The sequence below is a fragment of the Squalius cephalus genome (assembly GCF_949319135.1).
Source record: "Squalius cephalus genome assembly, chromosome: 18".
NCBI classification, from domain to species: Eukaryota; Metazoa; Chordata; class Actinopteri; order Cypriniformes; family Leuciscidae; genus Squalius; species Squalius cephalus.
Window position 1 is genome coordinate 16478197 of NC_137139.1, and position 25613 is coordinate 16503809.

The 25613-nt window shown below is 35.6% G+C and overlaps 2 protein-coding genes across 2 annotated transcripts in view; one reads left to right on the top strand and one right to left on the bottom strand.

The window, feature by feature from the left end:
* Positions 1–602: 602 nt before the first annotated feature.
* Positions 603–7159, bottom strand: pofut1 (protein O-fucosyltransferase 1). The gene is made up of 7 exons (XM_079848904.1): positions 6992–7159; positions 6751–6872; positions 5733–5915; positions 3994–4106; positions 3718–3910; positions 1637–1879; positions 603–1553 (listed from the first exon to the last, which is right to left on the bottom strand). Exons 1-7 carry the CDS (start codon positions 7128–7130, stop codon positions 1359–1361), a joined length of 1188 nt encoding a protein of 395 aa, XP_079705030.1. The 5' UTR covers positions 7131–7159; the 3' UTR covers positions 603–1358.
* An 11187-nt stretch (positions 7160–18346) lies between these two features.
* The window catches only part of plagl2 (pleiomorphic adenoma gene-like 2), a 41257-nt gene continuing 33990 nt past the window's right edge, over positions 18347–25613 (top strand). Inside the window, exon 1 of the mRNA XM_079848908.1 lies at positions 18347–18512. The gene's annotated coding sequence lies outside the window, so the exon portion shown is untranslated. The remainder of the gene's footprint in view (positions 18513–25613) is intronic.

The window sequence follows — 25613 nt, forward strand, 5'->3', positions numbered from 1 at the left end:
TATCAAGAATTAATATCTTGAATGAATAAAAGTCAAACCAGCTTGCCATATCCAGCCTTTAGTTGCACATTTTCAAAACAGTTTCAAATGTCCACTATAGATTTGTATATTTGTCTGTTTTGTTATTAAAGTAATGGAATAACTATAAAGCGCTAATAAAATGAAGGAATGAATGATCCATTTATTATTAAAAATAACAGTTTTCAAATTGACAAATAAATAGACCTAAAACTTTTTTGCAACAATTTGTTGCAATGACAATAAATACACTATTGTTAAAAAAAAATATGAAAGAAATTAATACTAATTTAAAACTCAGTAAGGACACATTAACTTGATCCAAATTGACAAACTTTTCTTAAACATAAAATCAGCATATTAGAATGATTTCTGAAGGATCATGTGACACTGAAGACTGGAGTAATGATGCTGAAAATTCAGCTTTACCATCACAGGAATAAATTACATTTTAAAATATACCTTTAACTGTATTATCACCAAATTAAGGCAGCCTTAGTGAACATAAGAAACTTCTTTCAAAAACATAAAAAGAAATGATCAACCCTTAACTTTTGAAAAGAAGTATAGTAACCACTGCATTTGAGTGGAAACAATGGTATTTGATTCATTTATTTTTGTACAAATTGTAAATGAGTATATACAGATGTAAAAATATTTACACATAATAAGGACATAAATGCACACAGAATACTGCTCGTTTTATTTTTTATTGATAAACTAATTTGAGGAATGTTATCCAGTACAAAATTACTAACAGTTTAAAACACTTATAAAACATTTCTGCCATTTGGTTTCACACTGACTTTCAAAATAATTTGCATAACTTGCATTACTGTAACACACCAGAAAGTCTGTATGACATGCATTCAATGTTATTTTTTATACATTTTCAGAAATCACTGGTGCTCTTAAACTGAAAAGTGCAATTTCAAACCGCTTACACCCGACTAATTCTGACTAATCTCTTGGTCATAATTCCTAGACCCTAACAGGGGTCAGTTTCCATCCTCAAATTAGCCAGTCTATACAAACATCCCAGTACAAACATATAATCGATATGCCATGATAAATACTCATTTCTTTCTAGAAGAAACAGGGAGCAAGATCTAGTGGAGCATTTGGTTCTGGTTTGGTTGCTCACAGTTAAGGTAGTAGTGCAAAATGGGAGATATGGTGTGTCCAGAGAATTCAATAAGGAACTAACTTCCATTGTTCTCCCTTTATTTAAGTACTTAACGTAAATCCAAATTTTCTTGTTCAAAAACGAATGAGACACCTGAAACATGCAAACCGTCAACCAGTCTTCACAGTTACAAAAACGTAACCTCTTAATTTCATTAGAGTTCCTCTTTTGTTTTCCTTTTTCCTGGGTAGTCCATGCCAAAGAAGGATGAAGGTTTCCCGTGAACATCTCTCTCCCTTTTAACAAAGGCCGAGAAGGACGAGACACAGTTGCCGATGAAGTGATCGGCCTGGCCGAGGACATACAGGTCAACCTGAGCAGTGTCCGGCTGCAAGCTCACGACCTTCACCTGCACAAAATGTGTCAACACTATTATATTCTGTTTCCTAAATCACATTCACACATTTGTAATGTTGAAATGTAAAACCTCACCTTGCCCTTGAAGAGTTTCTGAATCTCTGCGGCGTGCGATTCGGAGTCGGTGGCTATGTATACTGACTGAGCACTGGTGTTCTTCACCCAGAGTTTCACAGCACGGCGGATCTCGGACAGGTCCGGTAAACACATGGACATGGTCAGCGGCAGGGCAGTTTGACGGTCGTATCCCACACACTGTGGAGACGCCATGAAGTGAGGACCAGTATCATCCGACTTCAAAAGCTTGCAGGCATTTTGCTGTGTGGAATGGTAAAAAGAATAGTTAAGAGGATATGATGTGTAAAATCTAGAGCTGCATGATTAATCGTTAAAAGATCGCAATCTCGATTCAAACGCCCATGTGATCTTATTCCTAAATGACGATGTCTATTAAACTTCTGACAAGCGCGATCACAGCGAACATTCAAATCTGCGATGGTGCTGCTGCTGATCCAGAGACAGCAGTTGTCATGTATAGATAAGAAACAGCTTCAACCACACAGTATCATTATTTTGGTCTTACAATCACTCAAATTATCACAGAGGTACTGGGAAAAAGTTGATAGTTTTAACTTTAAGGATATGAAGGATATAAACACTGATGATTACAGTAGCGATCAAAATAGAGAAAATCACCTTTTGAAAGTAAAGATACTTCAAATAAAGGCAGTGTCAATTGCATCATTACACCAGTAGTTGGTGACAAGTGACTGTTTAAAAAATGCATTTGTCATTGAATCATTCATTCAAGAGATTTGTTCAAAAATGCTGATTCATGCAGTAATGAAACAAGTGAAGTTTTTTTGAGTGAATCATTGAAAAAAAAAGAATTAATTCATATTAAATTTAAAAAAAAATGAGCCCTTTGACACGTACAATCACACCGGTATAATTAGAACGCTCAGTACATCATACAGTATTTCTAAATTGACAACGCATTTTATTCATATCAGATACACATATAAAATGAACTCTATACTTCACCCGCCACATACTTTCATGTATTTCGGGAGAAGTGGATAAATTGACGTGTTATAAATTGCAGTGCAAACTAACATGGCGGCGCCTATCGTGCAATATAGATCAACTAACATGATGATTATAAAGGTTTATAATAATAATAATAATAATAATGCGATACGTTCTAAAAAAACTCATGCTGGGGGGTCAGCTAGAATATTTTAAACTTAAGCGTGAAAGGGTTAAACATACTGCAGCAATTAACATTTTGACAGAACCTCTAGTAAATTAGCTTATATGTTATTTTGTTTAGTTGTCTATTCAGAATCGTGATCTCTATTTATACCAAAAAAAATTGATTCTCAATTTATCAAGAATCATTTTGTGACTGTTTCAAACTGTTTTCGATTTGAATATATTTTAAAATGTAATTTATTCCTGTGATGGTAAAGCTGAATTTTCAGCATCATTGCTCCAGTCTTCAGTGTCACATGATCCTTCATAAATCATTCTAATATGCTGATTTGGTGCTGAAGATACATTTCTTAATATTGATGGAGAAAACCGATGTGCTGCTTTATATTTTTGTGGAAACGGTGATACATTTTTTCACAGGATTCTTTGATAAATAGAAAGTTCAAAAGAACTGCATTTATTTGAAAAAGAAATCATTTGTAATATTATAAATATCTTTAAAGCATGAACTTAATTGAATCAATGAATGAATCAATTTAATGCATCCTTGCTGTATAAAAGTATTCATTTCTTTCAAGATGACAATGAACTGATGTGTGGGTTGATGAATGTTTATATGAGATTAAAAGCCTAAATTCTGTTCTAAAATCTAAATTCTAAAATCTGTTCATCATATAAAGCGATCGTGTATCTTCAGAGAATTTTGGACTAAACCGCTGAATAAAGTTCATATGGATTATGAACTTTAAAGGTGACATATTATGCCCCTTTTCACAAGATGTATTATAAATCTATGGAAATTTCAGCTCAAAATACCCCCCAGATCATATTTGATCTGTGCATTGTTAATGTAAGATGCACTTGAGATAAAAATTCTAGAAGCTTCCAGTTGGATCTGAACCTCTGAAAAAGCTCTACTCACATACAGACACAGAGCTTACCCAATCAGAGCCAATCCTCAGATGGATGCCCACATAGGGTCTGTTTAGCAGGGTGTTGATATGGCCTTCTCCTTCCTGTACCAGTTTGTCAGACCACACCACATACTGCTGCAGTCCAATGTGCTCCTCCAGTACAGGGAACTGCGCTGGGGCTCCTGGAAGAGCGAGAACTGGATGCTCCGCTGGGGGAAACCTAAAGAAAAAGAAAAACACGAAGGTGAAGGGAGCCTGAGTGCAATCATTTTGATTAATGTGAGTGTTTCAACTTAATCTTACCTCTTTATCCAGTGCGGCTGGTGGTAGGAGCTAAATGACAGACCTCCGAAAAGAATGGAACGGTCAAAGTCGACTCCAATATGGTCCCAGAACGGTCCAAAAGGATTTCCATCCTGCATTAGAAATTGAATCAACAGGCTGCATTACAAGTACACTGTCATGAAATTTTTGTGGTATGAATCAACATGCAGATCTACTAAAAATCCAACAGAGGGCAGTGTTTCCATGGTATGTGCCATCATTGATCAGCCTTAAAGGGATAGTTCACTTTGAAATTAAATTTTGGTATGTTTTAGCTTACCTCAAGGGCATCCAAGATGTAGGTCTTTGTTTCCACAGTAGTTTCAATTTTGATATTTTTAGGTCAAACCGTTCTTGTCTGTCAGTCCTATAATGCAGGTCTATGGTCACTGTCTCAAAGAGCATACACAGAGTCCAAATTAAACAATTCCCCATCGTAAGTACACATTGATGGCCTAAGACACGAAACGAGCGGTTTGTGTGAGAAAACGAACAGTATTTATATCGTTTTTAACTCTTGTACACAGCCACGTCCAAGTGATCTGAGGGCGCGCGCGCATCCTGGTGTGTGACGTACGCAGACTGGTGCATAGATATATATACACTAGAATAGATGTCGCCTTGCCTACGGCATTCCTTCCAATGAATTTGTTCCGGCGACATCTAGTGTATATATATCTATGCACCAGTCTGCATACGTCACACACCAGGATGCGCGCGCGCCCTCAGATCACTTAGACGTGGCTGTGTACAAGAGTTAAAAACGATATAAATACTGTTCGTTTTCTCACACAAACCGCTCGTTTCGTGTCTTAGGCCATCAATGTGTATTTACGATGGGGAATTGTTTAATTTGGACGATGGGGAATTGTTTTAATTTGGACTCTGTGCATGCTCTTTGAGACAGTGACCACAGACCTGCATTATAGGACTGACAGACAAGAACGGTTTGACCTAAAAATATCAACATTGAAACTACTGCGGAAAATAAGACACCTACATCTTGGATGCCCTTGAGGTAAGCTAAAACATACCAAAATTTAATTTCAAAGTGAACTATCCCTTTAAAGGGATGTTCCCCCCAAAAATGAAAATTGTCAGTGATTACTCACCCTCATTTCGTTCCAACCCCGTAAAACTTTCGTTCATCTTCATAACACAAATGAAGATCTTTTTGATGAAATCTGAGTGATTTCTGTCCCTCCATAGACAGCTACACAACTGACACTATGAGGCTTTAAAGGGGACATATCATGAAAATCTGACTTTTTCCGTGTTTAGGTGCTATAATCGGGTCCCCTGTGCGTCTACCAACCCTGAAAACGTGAAGTGACAACCCAGTAACTTTGTTTTGGTAAGCCTTTCTCTGCAAGCATGTCAAAAAAGGAACAGATAGCTCTCAGATTTCATCAAAAAGATCTTCATTTGTGTTACGAAGATGAACAAAACTCTTAAGGGTTTGGAACGACATGATAATAAAGTAATTAATGACACAATTTTAATTTTTGGGTGAACATCCCTTTTATATATTTTCTCATTGTGAAAGTCCAGCAAAAAGATAGAAATTAAGGAAGTGTAAAAGCTAGAGCAACAAATCTAACATTTCCACATCAGTTACATGTCTGCAGTCTAAAGCAGAGCATAAGCTTACAGTATTTTGCATTGTAATCGCCAACAATTGCACTTCAAGCACCTTGAAGAATGAACATCCATATTACCTTCATCGGACAGCTCTTTTTGTCCTGGCTCCTGTGAGATGCGGACTCGAAGCAGTAGGCGACTCTCTGACCACGGGGCCAGTGCTTAGGAGCCAAGTGCTCCATGAAGTCCTCCAGACTCACCACACGGTGGTACTGCTTCACTGGCTCCAACTGGAAATACTCACTGTAGGGGACGTGCACCTGTTTGAGAGACACAATACCATACATTATCAATGAACTGTACTTTCCCCATGTACTACACTATTAGTGTGACAGCTGGTCATTACGTGGCTCATCATCCTCTATGTTCCTAAACCAGCTGGTATACTAGTTGGTGATTGTCCAAGATGGTCTACAGTTTGGAACAACTCGTGAATGAAACAAATAAGCATTGATAAATTCTACAAGGGTAACATTGGTTTGAACCAGATAATGACCAACTTGCAGAAGCTATAAACCAGCAACTGTGTCCCAAAACTATGGAAGCTTGATTCCGCCACAAAATAAAAAAAATTAAATGATAATTGCGACTTTTTATCTCACAATTGCGAGTTTACATCTCGCAATTCTGACTTTATTTCTCAGAATTGTGAGATACAAAGTCAGAATTGCGTGAAATAAAGTCGCAATTGCGTGTTATAAAGTCAGAATTGCGTGAAATAAAGTCACAATTGTGTTATAAAGTCAGAATTGCGAGATATAAAGTCGCAATTGCGTGTTATAAAGTCAGAATTCTGACTTTTTTTCTCGCAATTGCGACTTTATATCACGCAATTCTGACTTTATAACACGCAATTGCGACTTTATTTCACGCAATTCTGACTTTATATCTCGAAATTCTGAGAAATAAAGTCAGAATTGCGAGATATAAACTCGCAATTGTGAGATAAAAAGTCGCAATTATCTCTTAAAATGTTTTATTCTGTGGCGGAAACAAGCTTCCATACAAAACCCTACCAGCTAAAGCTAGACTTCCCAAAAGTGTACAGGGACAGAAGAAATGTGCAGTCAGAGTAGTGACGTGTGTTGTGTTTACGTTTTTAAAAGGGGGAGAGTGATGACGGTAAACAATCCACGGCGGAACCGCGAGTGTTCTGTTAAGCATTTTAGCGAAAGCCAGTGATCCGAGAAAATGATCCACTTGGTTTCCAAACCGACCTAAAGAGGAACACACCACAGAAATGTGTTTATTATTCCAACACAACACAGACAGATTCAGGCGCTTTATATCTATATGTGTGATGCTCAGTGTCTCAGATGTATCATGCTCTCGTTACCCATGCACGGGCAGTACAGAATGTATCCGTTTTCATCCCACGTCACGTCTGCAGCGTCGATAAAGCAGTTCAGAGAAAGGAATGTAACATGCAAATAAGTTACAATGAAAAGTTGCAAGTGCTTTCGTCTCGCCGCCATCGCTGATCGTTTCCTATCCCACAATGCACTGCGAAGGTAAGGTTAACTCTTCACATCCCGATCTCCAAACGTTAAAAAAAAACGAAAAAACATTTAGTTTATTGGAATGGAATTGTGGTATACATGACACATTTGGGGAACTTTAAATGCACTATTACAGATTTAGCGACATGTAAATGCAATGTAAGCATAAAATAAAATAAAATGTTATTTTCAAATAATTTGTGTGTTAAAAAGAGTATATTTAAGAGTCAGATAGATCATTAATTGTTTAATAACACAAATGCTTTGTGTGACCTGACTTAGTACGAACAATATCACTTATGTTTTGTTGAATGGTGAGCATTTTTTTTTTATTGCACTTCTTCTGGCTTTTAACTAGAAAAACAATTCTTGAAAAAGACAAGAATTTGGTCTGTGTCTTCCTTCTTTTCTTTTGCTTTGTCCGATATGTGTTGTTGTTGTTGTTGTTGTTGTTGTTGTTGTTGTTGTTGTTGTTTTCAAAGCTAAGACCAACTCAGAAAGTGTTGAGTTGCTTAGATGAGCACTGAACTCTTTTATTAGCTTTGCAGAAGAAACTGATTCATTTCTGTCAGAAGAATTTGTTATTTACCGTACTCAAAAGTGACTCATATGTAAGTCATTGATTACACTAAATGGATGTCACATGCTGAGGGTTGTAGTCTGAATTAAAAAGCCTTTTCTGCTACTATGCATCTCAATACATACAGTATAACTTTAAAGTGAATAAACTAACAAATATAAAAGAAGAAACGTACACGTCTCTCCCACCGACAGTTTCACATGTAACATATACATAATGTCAAAAGATGTTGGCCTTTCAGTTCATCTTCTCATTCTGGAGTACGAATATAACTTTTAAAGAGTATTTTTGTAATTTGCACATGTTAGTAATGTTTATGGACTTGGAGATCCTTGTGAAAAAGAAGTATACTTAATTATGTTGAATGTACACTTGTACTTCAAATCTTAAAAGTTTTCAAATGAAATAAAAGGCTATAGAATATACTTTAATGGCTATGCTTTATAACACACTTAAGTACAATTTGAAAAAGTTCACTTTTTTAATAATGTCAAAAACAGTTTTACTTTAAAGTACATTCTAAATCATATTTTTTTAATAATCCTTTGCCATGCTTTAAATACACACTTCTTTTGATGTGCTGACCAACATATAAAGCACATGCACGAGTACTTGATAATAATTTTAACTGGGGTGTGTTATTTGATATTACATTTAAAGTTTGTATATTTGAAATGTACTAAACTGCGACTTCATTTATCTCTTTGATTTTCTGAACAATCTGCTCTGATAACACAACTAGGCATATTTCCAGTAAAGCTCAGCTGGTGAGTGCTGGTGATATTCAATGATCATAATGTGATATTACATAAATGAAAAAGAGTTTATGCCTAATCCAAAGCTCTTTTATCAAAACCTGTCATTAAAAGCAACATGTGTGTGCAACATGGTCATAATCCATCCCCCCCTCCACGGGAATTCACACACGCACTCCACATGGCTAAAAATGGCACTGGCATGTACTGATTAATTTGAGTGGGTATGTACATGTGGTACTCCCATCAGATCAATATAAAACATATAAATCTGACACTCACACTAATGTGCATGTCAAATAACAGTAAAGTGATGCACTTGGTACCTATAAGCTACCAATCAGGTTATCACTGATGCAACATGGTCAAGCATATCAGGAGCGACTTCTGCAGGAAATATGATAATGTCCAACCGAACTGGGTCTGGTCAGTAGATGTATGACCAGGGCTGCGTTTCCCAAAAGCATTGTGCGCCCAAGTTGATCATGAAGAGACCATTGCCGCCAATGTTCGATCAACTTAGCTCACAATGCTAATGGGAAACATAGCCCCCATTAGAGTTTTGAAATATGTCTCAGTGTTTTTGTTCATACAATAAACGGGGTCAAATGCTGTCAGACAAAAACAGAAGAAAGAAAATCAGACAGGTTTGGAACGACATGAAGGCAGTGGTGTAAAGTATTTGAGTAAATGTAGCCTAATTAGTTACTGTACTTAAGTATCTTTTTGGCTACTTTGTAGTTTGACTGAAGATTTTAGCAACTTTTACTTTCTATTTAACAGATTTTTTGAATAAGTATATGTACTCTTTACTCCAATATTTGTAATGAGTAATGCAGTTACTCCTTACATTTGGCAGGGCACATCATTTTTTCTACAGTCATTTATTTCTGCCACAAAAGAAGTGATATCTCTATCTAGGGCATTAAAGGTACTAGAACTAGAGTGTTTGTCCATGTTCACCCTAACTTGTCAACAAGGCTTCTTTACACAAATCCGAGTGCATTAGCAGGTATAGTTGTGAATGCCGGGTGACTTTTCATTTTTAGGTGAACTTTCCCTTTAAAAGAAAATGCGCAGTCGTTATTTCTAACTTTAGTACGCTTTTTTATGTTAAGATACTTTCTTCTTTTTTATCTTAATATGTAAAAAGAACTAAAAGTAAACCCTTTTGAATTACCTGAAAAATGTGAAATCTGTTGCTCTGTGGCACTAACTGTCTCTTGATTGTTTGAACATCTCAACCTGCCCAACAACAGCGTTAATTTAGGGGTGGGGCTATCAGTTTGGCCAACCAATTACAGAGTTTTTGAGAAACAAGTTTGAAACCAGTCATTGTTTTTCATATTAAAGACTATTTTAACTAGAATAAAACCAGTTCATTTAGATATTACCACATGAAGCACCTGAACATTTTTACAATGTTCATTGTTGTTTAATGTAGACCCTACCTGGTACCTACAACTTAACTGAGTTATAACTGCCAATCAGGTTATCATTGATGCAACATGGTCAAGCATATCAGGAGTGACTTCTGCAGGAAATATGATAATGCCCAACCGAACAGGGTCTGGTCAGTAGATCGCTATCACTGAATGACCAGTAGGGGATTGGTAGGCAAGCCGTTAAGACCACAGGTATGTCCATATACCTATATATACCTCCATTCTCTTGTCATATCTCTCAACATTTCCTCCTGCACTCTGTCAACATGTTTCTCTGTTTCCTGTGTCTACTGCCCTCTCTTTATTCCTGCTCTATAATGACCTGGCCCATCCCCCTCTCCATTGAAATGTTCACATGTGCACACAGCAGACACTGTTTTTCATTGTTAGAGATGACTGTGATGATAACAAAGCGGAGCAGGCCTGGGTTGCTCTCGCTCACTAACTGTGCAGAGTTCTGAAACTTCTTTCAGGTGAGGAAGCGAATCACATCTTCAAAGGCCACGAGATAGAGGTTAAAACAATCGCTTCTCATTCTCATTGTGTGCTCGAGCACAGCCTGCACTTAGTTCTTATGATGAGAGAGGGGAACAGCAACTCAGAGAGAACAAATGTTTCCTCTATGAGAATGCAAGCGCTCATCCCTTCCTGTACATAATTTCACACTCAAAGACGTGTTAGTGACGACTTTATGGCTTTGAAACAGCAAGGGATAAATCATATGGCACATCAAATGCTGGATCAGGATCACCTTCTAAAGATTAATAAGAAGGAGTGTGTGATGGGTTATGTGTGCATGTGCGTGTGCATCTGCTGGGTCCACCCGAGTCTCTTATCAGTGCTGAACAGAGTCAGTGCAGTGACTGCCTGACGGCTGATACTGCAGGTTGCTGCTGTTACCTTAGGGTTTAGTCTGAACTACCTTCCCACACACTTCCCTCTGGCTTTCTGGTCTTTATTTGAGAGCCATTAAAAACAAAACTCCCTCAGCAAATGCTGACACAACAAGGGGACAGCAAAAGATTGATTCATTTCTTTGTTATGTAAAAAAAAATGACAACATGTAGTCATGTCTCATCTGACCCTGAAATGACTTTTTTTTGGTGCAGCCTAATGTAGTCAGCTTGATTTATTTTATTTTATTTTATTTTATTTTATTTTATTTTATTCATCAGCCCAAAGTGAAAATGTATCTATCATTTACTCAGCCTCAAGTCACTCCAAATTTGTAGGATTTTCTTTCTTCTGCTCTACACAAAAGAAGGCATTTCTATATTTTATCTATACAATAAATAACAGGTCCAAAAACAGGTAAAACATTCATCAAATATCTTATTACAGAAGAAAGTCTATATGGAACAACATGAAGGTTTGGCTATAAATAATATATAAAAATGTTATATCAGAATTTTCATTAATAGGCGAACTTTCCCTTTAAAAGAAAATGTTCAGTTGTTACTTCTACACTGCATAAAAATTATATGATCAATAAGTTATGACAACATATGCTTTTACATTGCTTTAAACTCATCAAAATCTTTTAAGCAATTTTCAACTTTTTTGTAAGTTAAACTCATTTTAAGTCAGTTTAACAAAATTTAAGTTGAAATGACTTAAACATTCAAGTTGATTGTATTTAAAAATTTAAGGCAGCAACTTTATTTACAATGTAAGGTGAAGTACCTAGTAATCTTTTTTTATGTAAAATAAATATTTTTTTTATCTTAATATATAAAAAGAGATCAAAGTAAACTCTTTCTAAATTGATTTACCTCAAAAAATGTAAAAAAAAACAAAAACAAAAACAAAAAAACAACCTAACTCTTGTTGAGGCATCAACAGCAATACTTGTCTCAAAAAATAGTGTTAATTTGGTTAGTTTTTGAGAAATTAGTTTGAAACCGACCATTTTTTTTTTATATTAAAGACTGTTATTACTTCTATAAAACCAGTTAATTTAGATATTACCACATGAAGAACATATTATAGATTTACCAGACAATGTCTTTACAGTATTTTTCACATTCCTTTTCCTTAGAAAAGATTTCCCTATACATCTGAGCATGCCTAATTCCCTGGAAGGTGAAAAACAGTTAAAATAGTATGTCCGAATTCATAGTATTCCTAAAAAAGTAGGTGAAATGTGTGCATCTGATGGACACGTTACTATATCCCGTGAGGCCACAGAAAAGAAATTGTGACTGGCAGCGGAGAGACACTATGATGTCATGAGTCATGTGACACACCATTCAGATTCATATTATATAGGCCTAAAACAAACTTTTTTTAATAGTCACAAAGTTTGTTCCTCATTACATGTAGTATACCGACTCAGACGTGTGATTTCAGATGCACCTTTTGTCACATTGGCTGAGTGTGGAACATTGTCATCACCCAAACCCAGTCTCTGAACGCAGAGCGCAGGCTTCCGTGATCGGTGGTTTGACAGTGCGTCGAAGCTGTTTATCGCCTTCCTGAGCTGACCATCTGCTTTTAACCAAACACATAAAAAACATGCTACAGTCCCCAATTCAACAGTATAGAGGGGGAGAAGGCAGCCAAAGAGCTGAGTTTGTGCGCCAGGGACCGTTCTGGTGAGGAAATCCACTCCAGATGTGTACAAATCACCCCTTACTTAATTGCCATTGTTGTCATAGATGTTTTTTGCAGGGCATTGGCATAACTTGTGTCGAAGGTGGAAGGATCCACTGGGTAAATGTGTTGGATTTTGTATAAAACCAACTAACAGAAGCGTCGTGTCGAGAGGCAAAAATCAACAGAAGGAAAACGGGACGAATTAGGATGACACCTAAACCTGTTAGAGGTTTGACTACCGGCTAGTTACTCATAAACAGCCACAGATGTTCCCAATACCCTTCAAACACTTCTCAGGCTTTTTTTTTTTAGTGTGCATGTGCGTGTTTCCCCCGTTCTGTTTCCTGTCATCATGGCATTCGTATAAAGAGCCAAATATTGGCTTTGTGAGTCCCATGGTTAATCAGAGAGCAATTAGGAGCTGGTCTTGCAGGAATGGAGGGTTGACTTTGCTTTGAAACTCACTCTCCCCTTGTTCCTCATAATAGGGTTTTTTTACAAGCACTTTTGAGGTGGAGAGAGAGGAGAGGTTTTACTGGGCCGGCAGTGTGGTGTGTGGCGTTTCACAGAGCACTTTAAAATCGATCTGGAGCGTCTGAAATGACAGACCACCACTCCACTGTAATCAACCTGAATCGAGTCCAGCCACAAAGTCCAGAAAAAACTAACATAAATAAATAAACATACAAGCATTTCATGAGTCCTCAGCTGGCTCTCCTTTTTAAACGGGTTTGGGTTAAGAACTAAAAGACAAAGATCATTCTGACCAAATTGTGTGCGGATGCTGATGTCTAACAGAAGCTGTGTGTGTAGGCTTGTTTGTGTGTGAAAGAGAGAGAGAGAGAAAGCAACTTCCCAAATTAAACGAACTCTTTGATTTCTGAACGACATCCTTCTGGACTCAATCAAGCTGGTCATGTTCTACATTTGGCTTCAGCATATTTATTTAGTGTTTTCAAACTACTATAGTGGTAGGCAAGCTTCAATTTCTCCTAAATATTTGGTCACATCATTGTAAATATGCTGCACTTTTGAATCATTCACCACACCACATTTTAGGAAACATACATTGTATTCCAAGTAAAGCTAGGTACGTTTCTTTTTTCCCATGCTGCAAAATATGATCAAATAATTTCCTAAACTAATATCTCAATAATTAACTTCCTGGTAATATCAATCCCTGTCCTGAGGTGAATATGAATATGTCCTTGGATATACATTCTGAATCGGTAACACGGTTCATTAGTTAACATTAGTTGAAAACATTAGTAAGCACGAACTAATAATGAACTGCACGTATACAGCTTTTATTCATCTTTGTTAATGTTAATTTCAACATTTACTAATACTTTATTAAAATCTTGTTAGCATTAGTTAATGCACTAACATGAACAAACAATGAACAGCTGTATTTTTATTAAGTAACATTAACAAAGATTAATAAATACAGTAACAAATGAATTGCTCAGTTCATGTTAGTAATTCATCAACTAATGTTAACAAATGAACCTTATTGTAAAGTGTTACTTTCTGAATCATCTCTCCATGACCTGTAAGGATATGTTCCGCACTGCATTTCATTCCATGATATTGGAATATCTTTGTCATTTTAATATCGCAGCTTTGTACACTTGTAAATGTGAATGTGTTTGCATGTTCTTTCCTCAGTCTCCCTGAATTATACAAAGCAATCAGGACTTTCTCTGTTGCTCAGAGGAAGAGAAACAATTCTGAGGATCACGGCTTTAATGTTTCAATTTTGCATCGTTATTACTGTATGACAGGTTCATGATACATGTTGTAAATAAAGGTTATTCATGTATTTGTTTGGTTTTTCTAGCCTGCTGTTAATAAAGTTAGCTTTCTGTTTATTTATTCCTTCATGAACTGATGTAGAGATTTGAAGTCTTTAGTTTGGATAAAGTACAGCCGCTCTCAGCTCGCTCACTCAACAGCAGCCTCTCACCTTGACTTTACGGCGTGTGAAGTTTACCTGACCTTCTCTTCACATCCTTCTGTCGCCTCTGACCGCTGGACTGAGTGCAGTGAAGGTTCAGATATACTCAACTGTTGCCTGAAAACACGAGTATCTCACTGAAATATGGATATTTTGGTAGAACCAAGAAGCATAACAATTACTGCAAGCAATGAACATCATTGATCGATGAGTAACACGTCATGACTTTACATTTATGTTTTATTTCCTAAAATGAAATGACACAGTGATGCATTTCACCAATAGAATTCATTTAGCTGAAGATGAAGGAACACAACAGTACAGATGGATCACATAAACTGTGTTCGGAAAATGTGTAGTTTTAAAAAATTCTAGAAAGAATATTGAAGCAACACTTTAAAAATAAAGGTTCCAAAGGCAATGCCATAGAAGAACCATTCTGAGTTCCTCAAATAACTTTTCACTTAACAGTTCTTAAAAAAAGAACCATAAGAACATTTGAAAAATCTAAAGAACCTTTTTCTGATATAAAGAAACTTTTGTGCAATGGAAAGGTTCCACGGATGCCAGAGGTTCTTGATGGAACCATAGATGCCAATAAAGAACCTTTATTTTTAAGAGTGAATTATAAAATAATAAATAATAATAAACTTTTTATAGCATAAACACCTGTTCTAAACCAGCTGTTTTAAAGCAATATATAATTACTAAAATTTAGTCAGTTCATCCTCAATCAAATTCTTTAAAAAAAATAAAAAATAAAATAAAATGGCCACAACACATTTGAATGATTTAATGCCCTTCACATTGCAAATTTAAAAGAGTTTATTCAGTTATGTTTTATAAACCTGTGTAATAGCTGTGATAAATGTATTTGGTCTTGCTATTTAAATTGTTCTTTACTTTAAAAAAAAAAATATGATGGCCATGTTACACGAGCATCTGATCTTCAGCAATAGCATCTTTAAACATTTAGGAAAATAAAAATAGGTGCAAGGAGTTGATCAATGAGTAATTTGGGGTTCTTTCTGTGTCTTTTTTAATTGTATAAAAGCACCAGTTCCTAACCTTTAATCATCTCATACCACATAATTTACAGTCATTTGGGTTTCCCCCTTTTGATCTTTTTTCCTTGACTAACGTTTTTTAAAATATGACTTAATTAATCTACATTTAATGTGGTGTACAAACTGTTACAAGTTTGTTATTCTTTTGCATTGTTTGTAAATTATGCTGTATAACTCAGTGTAAAAAAAGTGCTTTATGTGGTAACATCTAAATAAATTAGTGTCATTTAATTCAAATACATGATTTAATATGATTTAACCATTAGTCAAACGGGAGTCATTTTTAAGTGTCATATTTTCACTTTTGATAGTTCAGATTATAAGTGAAATCCATGATCTGTTGCTTTTCATGTTCTTCTCCACCGACTGTTAGACGTGGAGAATCTTTTAACGAAAAGTTTTTAAGCTTTTTGACAAGTACCAAGTTTTCTGTTTATATGTATATAAAGCCTATAGCATATTTTTGTCTGGGAAAAGGCTAGAAAAACAATCTTTCCAAACCGATATTCAAGAATCTAAGAATAACCCAGCTATTTAATGATATTTTATATAGGCTAAGTCAAGGATAAGTGTGAATTAAAAGGAAAAGGCTAATAAGAAATTCAGCATAAATATTTTGCAAAAGCAAATTCAGATGTGCATATTCTTAAGCTTAACATCTCTTCCGACTCACCAAACCCGCAACAATTCCGTTTCAAAACTACCTGATATTATCACTCCAATTTAGCATTCAGTATCCAAGCATTTTCCGTGTATATTTTTTTTAGCAGTTTAACAACAAATCTCATCAATTCACATTCAGCAAAAAAAGTACTGAGACCTTCGTGAAAACATTTAATTCCACTCAGGTGCATGCTAGAAACGCTCCTGGAGGGTTTTCTTCTTTTCTTCTTCTTTTTTTAACATAAAAACTCGGAAAGGTTTCGCCCCTTTGCATTGAGCATGTCGAGAGGCTTATTGAAGACCCTTGCTCCCCCACCCCCTACACACACACACACACACACACACACCCGCTGGGCGGAGGGGGTTGGGGTGGTGAGGAAACGGGCTGGTTTGCCCTGGAAGTGATTCTTCCCCCAAAACACAAGGTGAAACGGGAGCATCGGAAACTACACGTGGGACCTGCCCTCCTCATCCTTCATTAAATCCAACATTCTCTTCAGGCGTACACACACATGTAATCGCTCAAGCGGTATAGAATGTTATTACTTGATTAATTCTCTAAAGAGAAGTTATTTTGTTCAATAATCATTTGAGAATTGAATCTGACCAGATTTAGAGAAAACATCATCAGGACACTCCAGACGTTTCAAGTCCAAAGTCCAATTGCTTGTGAATGATCATTAATGCCTGATGTCTTGATTTCTATTTGAAATGTAATTCAATTATACAGAATCATTTTAACTTACATGCCTTCCCCATATAATCATCATCCTCTCACTGCTTTTGTTTGATTAATTACTATTTTTTGTGTTTTTGTTTTTGCTTATTAAATTGTTCTCCACAATATCTGATGGTCACTGCAACACAAATATCTGGTCTTTTTTTTTTTTTTTTTTTTTTTTTTTTTAAATAAAAAAAATAAAAATAGATGCATACTTTTTAATGTCAGGGCAGAAAACCTCAACTTTGGACTTTGATAGAGGTTTTGAAGATCATCCAAAGTTTGTTTAAGATTGGTAAATAAAAGCAAGCAGCAAATTGATTTCATTTTTTTATCTATATATATTAATTTTTAATTAGACTAAAAGGACACTTTAAATAAACAGTGACATATGCTCATTTTAAGTTTATTTAATATTTGCAAAACATAAACAAGATAGCCTAAATAAGAACAATACTTCAGTAGGCTAAACCTCCTATAAAATAAACCAAATAGTTTTCTATACAAATGATACACTGTAAAATGTTTCCTCCATTTAACCTGTCACAAATAATGTCTGTCGTTTTTCACTATAGGGTAAGTTTTTAAGGTGTAAACTTCATATTTAATTATTTTTATTTATTTTTTTATCTAAAAGTGGAATAAACTTACACTGCAAAATAATTGTTGGTTTAACTTTAAAAAAGCAAGTAACCAGGTTGCCTGAAAATTTTGAGTTCATTGAAATAAAGAATTTGAGTTAATACAATGAAGGTTTATCTAAGTTGATTTGACAAAAGAAAAAAATCTTATGATAACAAATCATGAAAATGAATTTTAACAGTGTATCACCTCATTTTACTTTGATTGTATTTAAATAAAATGTTTAAAAGTTATTATTATTTATGAATAAGTCTACGAATAATTTATTTTAAGAAATTATTTACAGAAATCCAATCAAAATTTAGAAAAGCATCAATAAAACTTCATGCAAATCATTATACTTCCTCCATACTTATGTCAACACATTAAATTAATCGTTTAATCCAACTTTTAATTACTTATGACTACTGCTTAAATAGAGATTTACCTATCAAAAGAGTCACGATAAAAGTTTGTATTGCATTACAAAACAGAGCGGCGTCCTGTATAAAATAAAGAGCTTGTTGACTTAGTCACCTTGCATTAAACATGCCTGCATTAAATAATTTAAAAACGCTATCGGCTGTCTCAATCCTTTTACTTTCGATATACAGCGATTCAGCGATGAGACTCATCTGTCCCGCCGCTATCCACCATTAATCATAACGGTGTGTAAACTACAACCCAAAAAAAAAAAAAAAAAAAACACACACACAACACGCACACACGCACGCGCGCACAACAGTTTACCAGCCCCTGTGAAAAGTTTGTGAAAGTGGCCTGACGTCACACTCCCACAATGCTCGCGCGCCCCATAACTCTGCTGCTGCAGCCTGAGGAGCGCGAGACACTCAGGCCCCGAAAAAAGAAAAATTAGAGAAAAAAATTGGAAAAAATAATAAAACAACAGATCAAGAGGAGAAAGACCGGGAACGGTGGCGTGGGGCTCCCACGGTAGGTTTGCGCTTAGTCGGTGCTGGAATGTGACGGCGGTTCCTTGTGAAATTGACTAATGCGGCGCTGGAAAGTTTTTGGTGGCAACTGCTCGTTTTTTTCTGCAAGTCCTCATAATGTAGCTGCACGGTCTGATGTGTGCATGTTTTTTTAATGAGATCCCGATAATTAATACTGCTCGTTCGGCCGCTGATCGATATGGCAGATGATTCAAGAGTGCTTCATAGTAATAACACCCTTGATATTTTCTCCCGAGCCGACGTCATTTATTTTTGGCTTATTTTTGTAAAACATTGTTGAGGCTCCGGGTATTTAATTTTTAATTGCACGTTCGCTCGCGCTTCGCAAACTTCATCGATAAATACAGCGCGGATGGAATTTGTTTACAAACCGTTACATTTGCGTTTGATCGATCATCGGCTTGGCTGTGTCGGTTGGTGTTCAGTGTGACTTTGGAGTGAATAGTTGAATTTTAATTAATTTCTGAATATGTATGCCTGTGCTGTAGACACACACGAGCTGAAGCACCGTTCCTGTTGAGTTTCAAACATTAAGTTTATACAAACGCGTCTGTCTATTAATAGTTCACTCCTTGATATGAGAAAATCTCTCTGGGCTGTAAATATACAACTATTTTGTGTCTGGTTTGTCTTGTACTGTTGCTCTCCCTCCATGCCGCTATGGCTTATCTGCTGTTCGTCATTTGTTTGCTACAGATCGGATGTTCCTGGGCGGATTGTGACTTTTGTATAATGTTTGTTTGCGTGCTCCTATGAAGAGGTACTTAACAAACAAGAGTGTCAAGCGGTGTCTTTGAGGTGTGGGGAACCTCGTTTTAATGTTCATTTACATATTGCTTGGCATTGTGGTCATATGTGTGGCACATTTTTAAGAATCTTTCTGCTAAGAAATAATCCCAGTGTGTGTGTGTGTGTGTTCAACTGTGAGGCACCAGTGAACTTTGTTTACACTGTAAACAAATTAAACCCACCAAATTGAAAACACAAGTTTATGTTCTGCATTCATTTCGTAATTAAAATCAAAGCGTGCCACTTGCAGCGATGAGTTTATTATACTTTTCTAACCATTTAATTTAGTCATTGTCGAAGGAAATCTGCAATTCAGGACAAATGGCATGTATTACTTTAACAAGTTCATTGATGGACACAAATATGTTGTTGGAATGATGAACGCATGTTTACAGTGTCGTGAGCTCGCTGAAAGGTTTCAAGAGATAAAATGAAAAGTTTTGACCTTTGGTTGCAAAAATGTTTATAAAATCTACTAATCAATCATCCGTAAAGATCATTGCAACATTAGCCACATGCACAAAACACCTGTAGCTGTGACATCTTTCTCATCTTTCTTTAAAAATTGAACCCACTATAAAGTTTAATTGTTGCTTTAAAGTTGGTGGCAAAGTTACAATCTGCAATTTGTTTGGCCATTATGAATATTGTTACTAATAACGAAAATGCAGTTGAAACACTGAAAACGTATGAAATTAAGGGGGGAAATTTTGCAGAAATAGTTGTGACTTTAATAATTACACGTTTTTTTGGTCACACTTTAGATTAGGGTCCACTTCTCACAATTAACAAACTATTAACTATGACTTTTGCCTCAATAAACTCCCAATAACTGCTTATTAATAGTTAGTAAGGTAGTTGTTAAGTTTAGGCAGATTAAGGGATGTAGAATATGGTCATGCAGAATAAGCCATTAATATGTGATGTATAAGTACTAATAAACAGCCAGTTATATGCATGCTAACAAGCATCTATAGTTAAAAGTGAGAATTGGCCCCTAAACTAAAGTGTTACCCATTGTTTGCATTACATTGCATTGCAGAGAGCTCTTTGAAGTGGTTTATAAGGGACAGGAATTGCAATCAAAGTTCATTTGTCATTGCTTTTGTATGAGCATAACTGCGACCAATCTTTAATTCACCAGTCAATGTAGTTGCAACTTGCAGCACTATATCCACGTGCTCAAACACCTGTAGCTGTGTGACATCTCTTTCTCAAATAGATGCATTGATGGTTAAAACCTGCATTATTGAGTAAAAGTTTATATTTGGCTTTGCTTTGTTATATCTCTTGCACTTGTTTGTGTTGCTGTGTGCGTTGAAATGCTGAATCTAAACGAAACATTTGACTTAAGCTGTGTGAAAAGAGCTTGCAAATGTCTTTCTAACAGTGATTGATAAAGAACAGGTTGTGGCGAGCTCTTGTTTGGTGGTTGTGCTCCATCATGGCTCTCTACTTCCACTGCCTCGAGCTTCATAATAAGGAAATGGAAGTGAGATCGTCACGAGACAGTGCTTTTGTTATTGACATTGCATGTTGAAACGCATATTGTGATGTGTGAGACCGTGTAGTTTTTCAGCTTTGCCTCTGGTTAGGAGGATCTTTTGCTTCTGTGGATCTTTACAATGGTTTGACCGATTAAAGCTCATTTATTTTCATGCCAAAAGTGTTTTGCGTGTTAATAATTTAGGGAGAATTGGGAAATGGACTTAAATATTTCTTGAAAATATTTCTGGTTCTTGTTCCAAGTTGAGCACATCCTTCAACGCGAGTTATTTATTTCAAACGTTTTCCTCGACATGTGCTGTCTTTTACGATAACTCTGCTTTTTTTGTCTGTTTTGAGAGTTGTAGATGTTTTAGTGCGTTTCAAACAAACGTCTCAGCAGTTTATTTTTCATATTGCTGCTCATGGGTTCTCTGAAAAAGCGTCTTACATGCTTGATTCAGTGTGTGAGTTAGAGAGAGAGAGAGAGCATGTGCATCAAGGGGTGGGGGGGGGTGGGGGGTTCTCCTCTGAAAACATCCCACAATTCCTTGCTCCTCGGTGGGTAACAGGCTGATTATCATGAGAAAGCACATCAGAGGGGTTAATAGGTAGGACAGGCTTTGGAGAGCACAAACGCTACTTAATACCGAGTGTAGAATGGGGATCAGCCCTCATCTGAGTCCTCATATACTCCACTTATAGCATGAGGAGTGAACGGGGACGATGCTGTGCCTGAAATTTGTGCCAAGTTACTGTGATATAGCTATTTATTTTGCATTATGATTTAAGTGTTGCGTGACAATAATATGGGCTTGTGGATCAGCCGATGAGTTTGATTGCATTTGCAGCGGTGAGCATAAAATGTCTGTTTGTTTTTTGGCTCAATCCAGGTCTGAAATGGGCACTGGGGAGTGTTTATGTGGGCAGAATGAACAGTAGCTGACCTGGTCACTCAGTCGCCCCATAAAAAAGGGAGGAGAGATAGAGAGAGATAAAATCAGGCCAAGTTCACGAGGGCATTATAACTCTGGCGAGCGTCTCAACACACCAGATTTGACTCTTATCAGAAGATGATTCCTGTCAGAACTGTCAGAAAGACCAAAAAATTGTTCATTCGTCTGTAGACTTTTTTAGGGTTATTTAACAAAGATTATTAAATACAAAAAATTAAAAACAGTAGATTGCATGTTAAATGTGTATTACAGATATTATTTAATGCATATAGAAATGAACTGGGTTACACTTTATTTTAAGGTGGTCATGTTACAGTGTAGATATACATTTAAGTACTAATAATAATAATTAACTACATGTGCTTACTATAGGGTTAGGGTTGGGATTAGGTTTAGGGTTAGAATTTATAGTAATTACTATAGTAACTACATGTAACATGGCGTGTAACAAAGAAACTGTAAAATAATGTGTTACTTTGAACTGAATATTTTGTTAATTTTCCTCTTACTGTTTGTGAAAACTTTTTTGTAAGTGTTAAAAGTTGTAATTTATTGCCATCACAAAAAGAAACCATTAAATACTCTTTTTCATTTTAAACTTAGCAGATATGGTTAACTTATAGATTAAGTTTTATGAATATGTCATCAAAGAACCAAAAAAGTAAGATTGATGATAATAACAATAATAATGTGAAGCCATTGACAAACGTTGTACTCTTACACAAAGATTTTTCGTCTTATGAAGTCAAATATGTTGATTACATTGAGATCTGTTTGGATTTTACAGTTAACCTAAAAAAAAAAGTGAACTATAATAAATAAAAAATCTAACCAGAAATATATGACAAAAGTGTTTAATTTTTAAAAAGTTATTTAAAACAAACATTTTAACTGTCAAATCAGGTAGAGGTCACATAGCTCCTAAAAGTATAGTTACGTAGTTTTGTTTTTACAGTGTGGAAATGGATAAATCTAATTGTTTATTATGAATTTCTTAGTAAAAATCTACTTATTTGATGTATTTTACTCAACTGAACACATTACTTAAACATTTTCTGAAGTATTTATTTTCAGTTCCATCATCAATAAGCTTTAAATGAAGAAGATAAAAAAAGAAAGAAAAATGTATAATTCTAACAAATAATTGTTATAACAGATCTAAACCGTTGTGAGTAGAGAATGGCGTTCAAAAGGGGTCTAAAAACAATTTCAGCCATCGCAAATCCAAGCCCATTAATTGCAGGAGAAAGCTTCATCAAGTGAACCGAACAAAGAGTAATAGAAAAGAAACCCACACATAAACAGTACATGTGTAAATACACACTAATGTTCTTGACAGATTTGCAAAACAAGTCCAAACACAAAGTACACACGCCACACACCACAACCAAGTTGCACACGCACAAGAAAAGAGCGTCTTTTTTCCCTTCGCTGGCACGCATTCTGACTGCACTTGCAGTATGCGGCGCCTTTAGATAGTAAGAAGATGCTAGATGTTTGAAACGCATAGCGCCGCTGTACATGAGCAAAGCTGTGCTTTTGAAAGCAGTCAGCCAGGTGTGGCTTTTCAAGGCCCGAGTCTATCCATCACTGAACACCACTTATGCTGCAACCCCTCCTTCTCTTCCTTCAGATCCCCCTCGTCCATTTTTCCACCCCAAAGATGGGTCTTCTTCCCCTCCGAGCTTCTTTCTCACTCGTTTACTGTCTCTCTGCTATCTTTGTTGTGAATTTATTGTCTTTCTTAAGGAAATGTACTGTGCAGTAAATTCTTAACGTCTTCTACGATTCCCACACTGAAACTCACTGTTAGGAAAGATGTTATAATGGGTTCTGTACATTTTTAAAAATAGTGAAAATACTGCCGTTCAATGTTTAAATAATGTTGGAAGCTCATTAGAAACGATCCCTCTCTGCGAATCTGTAATTATTAAGCATCTATTTTTACCTGATCTAATCTTAAAACTTGTTTTTGTTGGTGTAACCTAATGCATTTAGCTTCTGTAATGTTAAATACTATTTTAGACTTGTATAAAATTTGATAATTTAGGTATTACTACATTAAAGACCTTTTTGCCCCTGGTGCACCTTTCAAATGACCTGCACAGAGTTTGATCAGTTTGAAAAATTCAAAATTTGGATGAGAAAATGACTGACAGTAATAGAAATAAAATAGGTTTTTGTTATGAGATCGAATAGTATGCAAGCACTCATTTACCTGGAGGGTTCAGTAGAAGGAAAGTCACTTTTGCCTCCCTTGAGCTTGTTGTGTTCTCATTGAGATTGTGAGGAGGGAGTAGTGAATTACAGATATAAAAACACTTGAGAAGAGGCTGTGATTGGCTGATCACACTGCTATCCACTTGGACGACATCACTTTTTACTAACATCTCAAAACACAAATAAAAATGAACATATTGTTATGATCCGTGAGTATAAAATAGCATATTCCATAATAGCATATAAAATAGCACATCATTATTTGTAGTCTTCAGCATAATGCTGTTTACTTCTCTGTGAACTGTTCTTGGTTAGTAAGAATACAATAACTCTTTGTATGACACTGAAAAGCTGATATCAAATGTAATTCTGTACCATAAAGTGAGAGCATGGATTTGACAACTATAGTAAAACTATATAATAGTTATAACACTCTGCACTGTAAGATTTCATGATTTGTTATCACACACACAAAAAAATTATTTTGTCATATCAACTTAGATTATTTAAGTGGTTCAGATAACATCATATTTTGAGTTTCTGTTGATTTAAACCAATCTCCATTGTATTAACTCAATTTTTTTATTGTAATGAACTTAAAATGTTAAGGCAACCCAGGTTACTTACCTTTTTTTTTACAGTGTGTGAGAAAACAAATCATCAAAAACAGTCATATGGAAAGGATGTGAAATTAGATAAATATTAAAAACTTTGGGACCTCAAATGGCTACCACATTGCTCTCAGATGCACATCATATTCATACGCGTCATATTCTGAGAATCCAGAAGACCTTGAGTGTGATTAGATGACTCAGTCACAGAGAGGAAAAAGAAAGCTGGATGATGAGGGAGAGAGTCACCGAAGAGGGCTCGAGAAAAAACATTTATGATTCATGTAGTCCTTTGAGTTGCATCATGCAAATAACTAAAGCAGTGAAAGAAACTGCTTGGATGTGTTTAGTTTAGGGCTGTCAAACGATTAATCGCAATTAATCGCATCCAAAATAAAAGTTTGTGTTTACATAATATATGTGTGTGTATGGAGTATAATTATTTTCTATATATAAATACACACACATGCATATTTAAGAAAAATGTGTTATTTATATATAAAATATTTATATATAATATAAATTATATAATATAAATATATATACACAGCATATACATGCAAATATTTCTTAAATATATACATGCATGTGTGTGTATTTATATATAGAAAATAATTATACACCGTACACACACATATATTATGTAAAAACAAACTTTTATTTTGGATGCGATTAATCGCGATTAATTGTTTGACAGCCCTAGTTTAGTTGTTTATTGATGTACAGATTGGCCTGTTTAAGTTAGATGAAGAAATGTTAGATTCTTCCATTCACCGGTAGATTCTGCTAGTGAAGAAGGGAAAAAACTAAAAGTTGTGCATATGATTGATTGTTAATCATACAGACATGTATTGAAATGAAATTGAATGGCTATCAAACAAACATTTCTTATAAAGGTTCTTTATAAGAAACTGGTGTGTGACACCATAACTTGCAGGGTTCTTTAAGACCTGTTCACACCAAGGATGATAACTATAACAATAAGGATAACAATGTAGTTCTAAAAATCATTCTATATAA

Bases quoted from the DNA above. Each gene is read 5' to 3' on its own strand.
- pofut1 (XM_079848904.1), bottom strand. From the start codon at position 7,130: ATGGCGGCGAGACGAAAGCACTTGCAACTTTTCATTGTAACTTATTTG. The intron at 5,916-6,750 runs GTAAACACAACA...TCTCTCAAACAG, and splicing joins ACTCTCCCCCTTTTAAAAAC to GTGCACGTCCCCTACAGTGA. The intron at 4,107-5,732 runs GTAATATGGATG...TTTCTAATGCAG, and splicing joins AAAAGAGCTGTCCGATGAAG to GATGGAAATCCTTTTGGACC.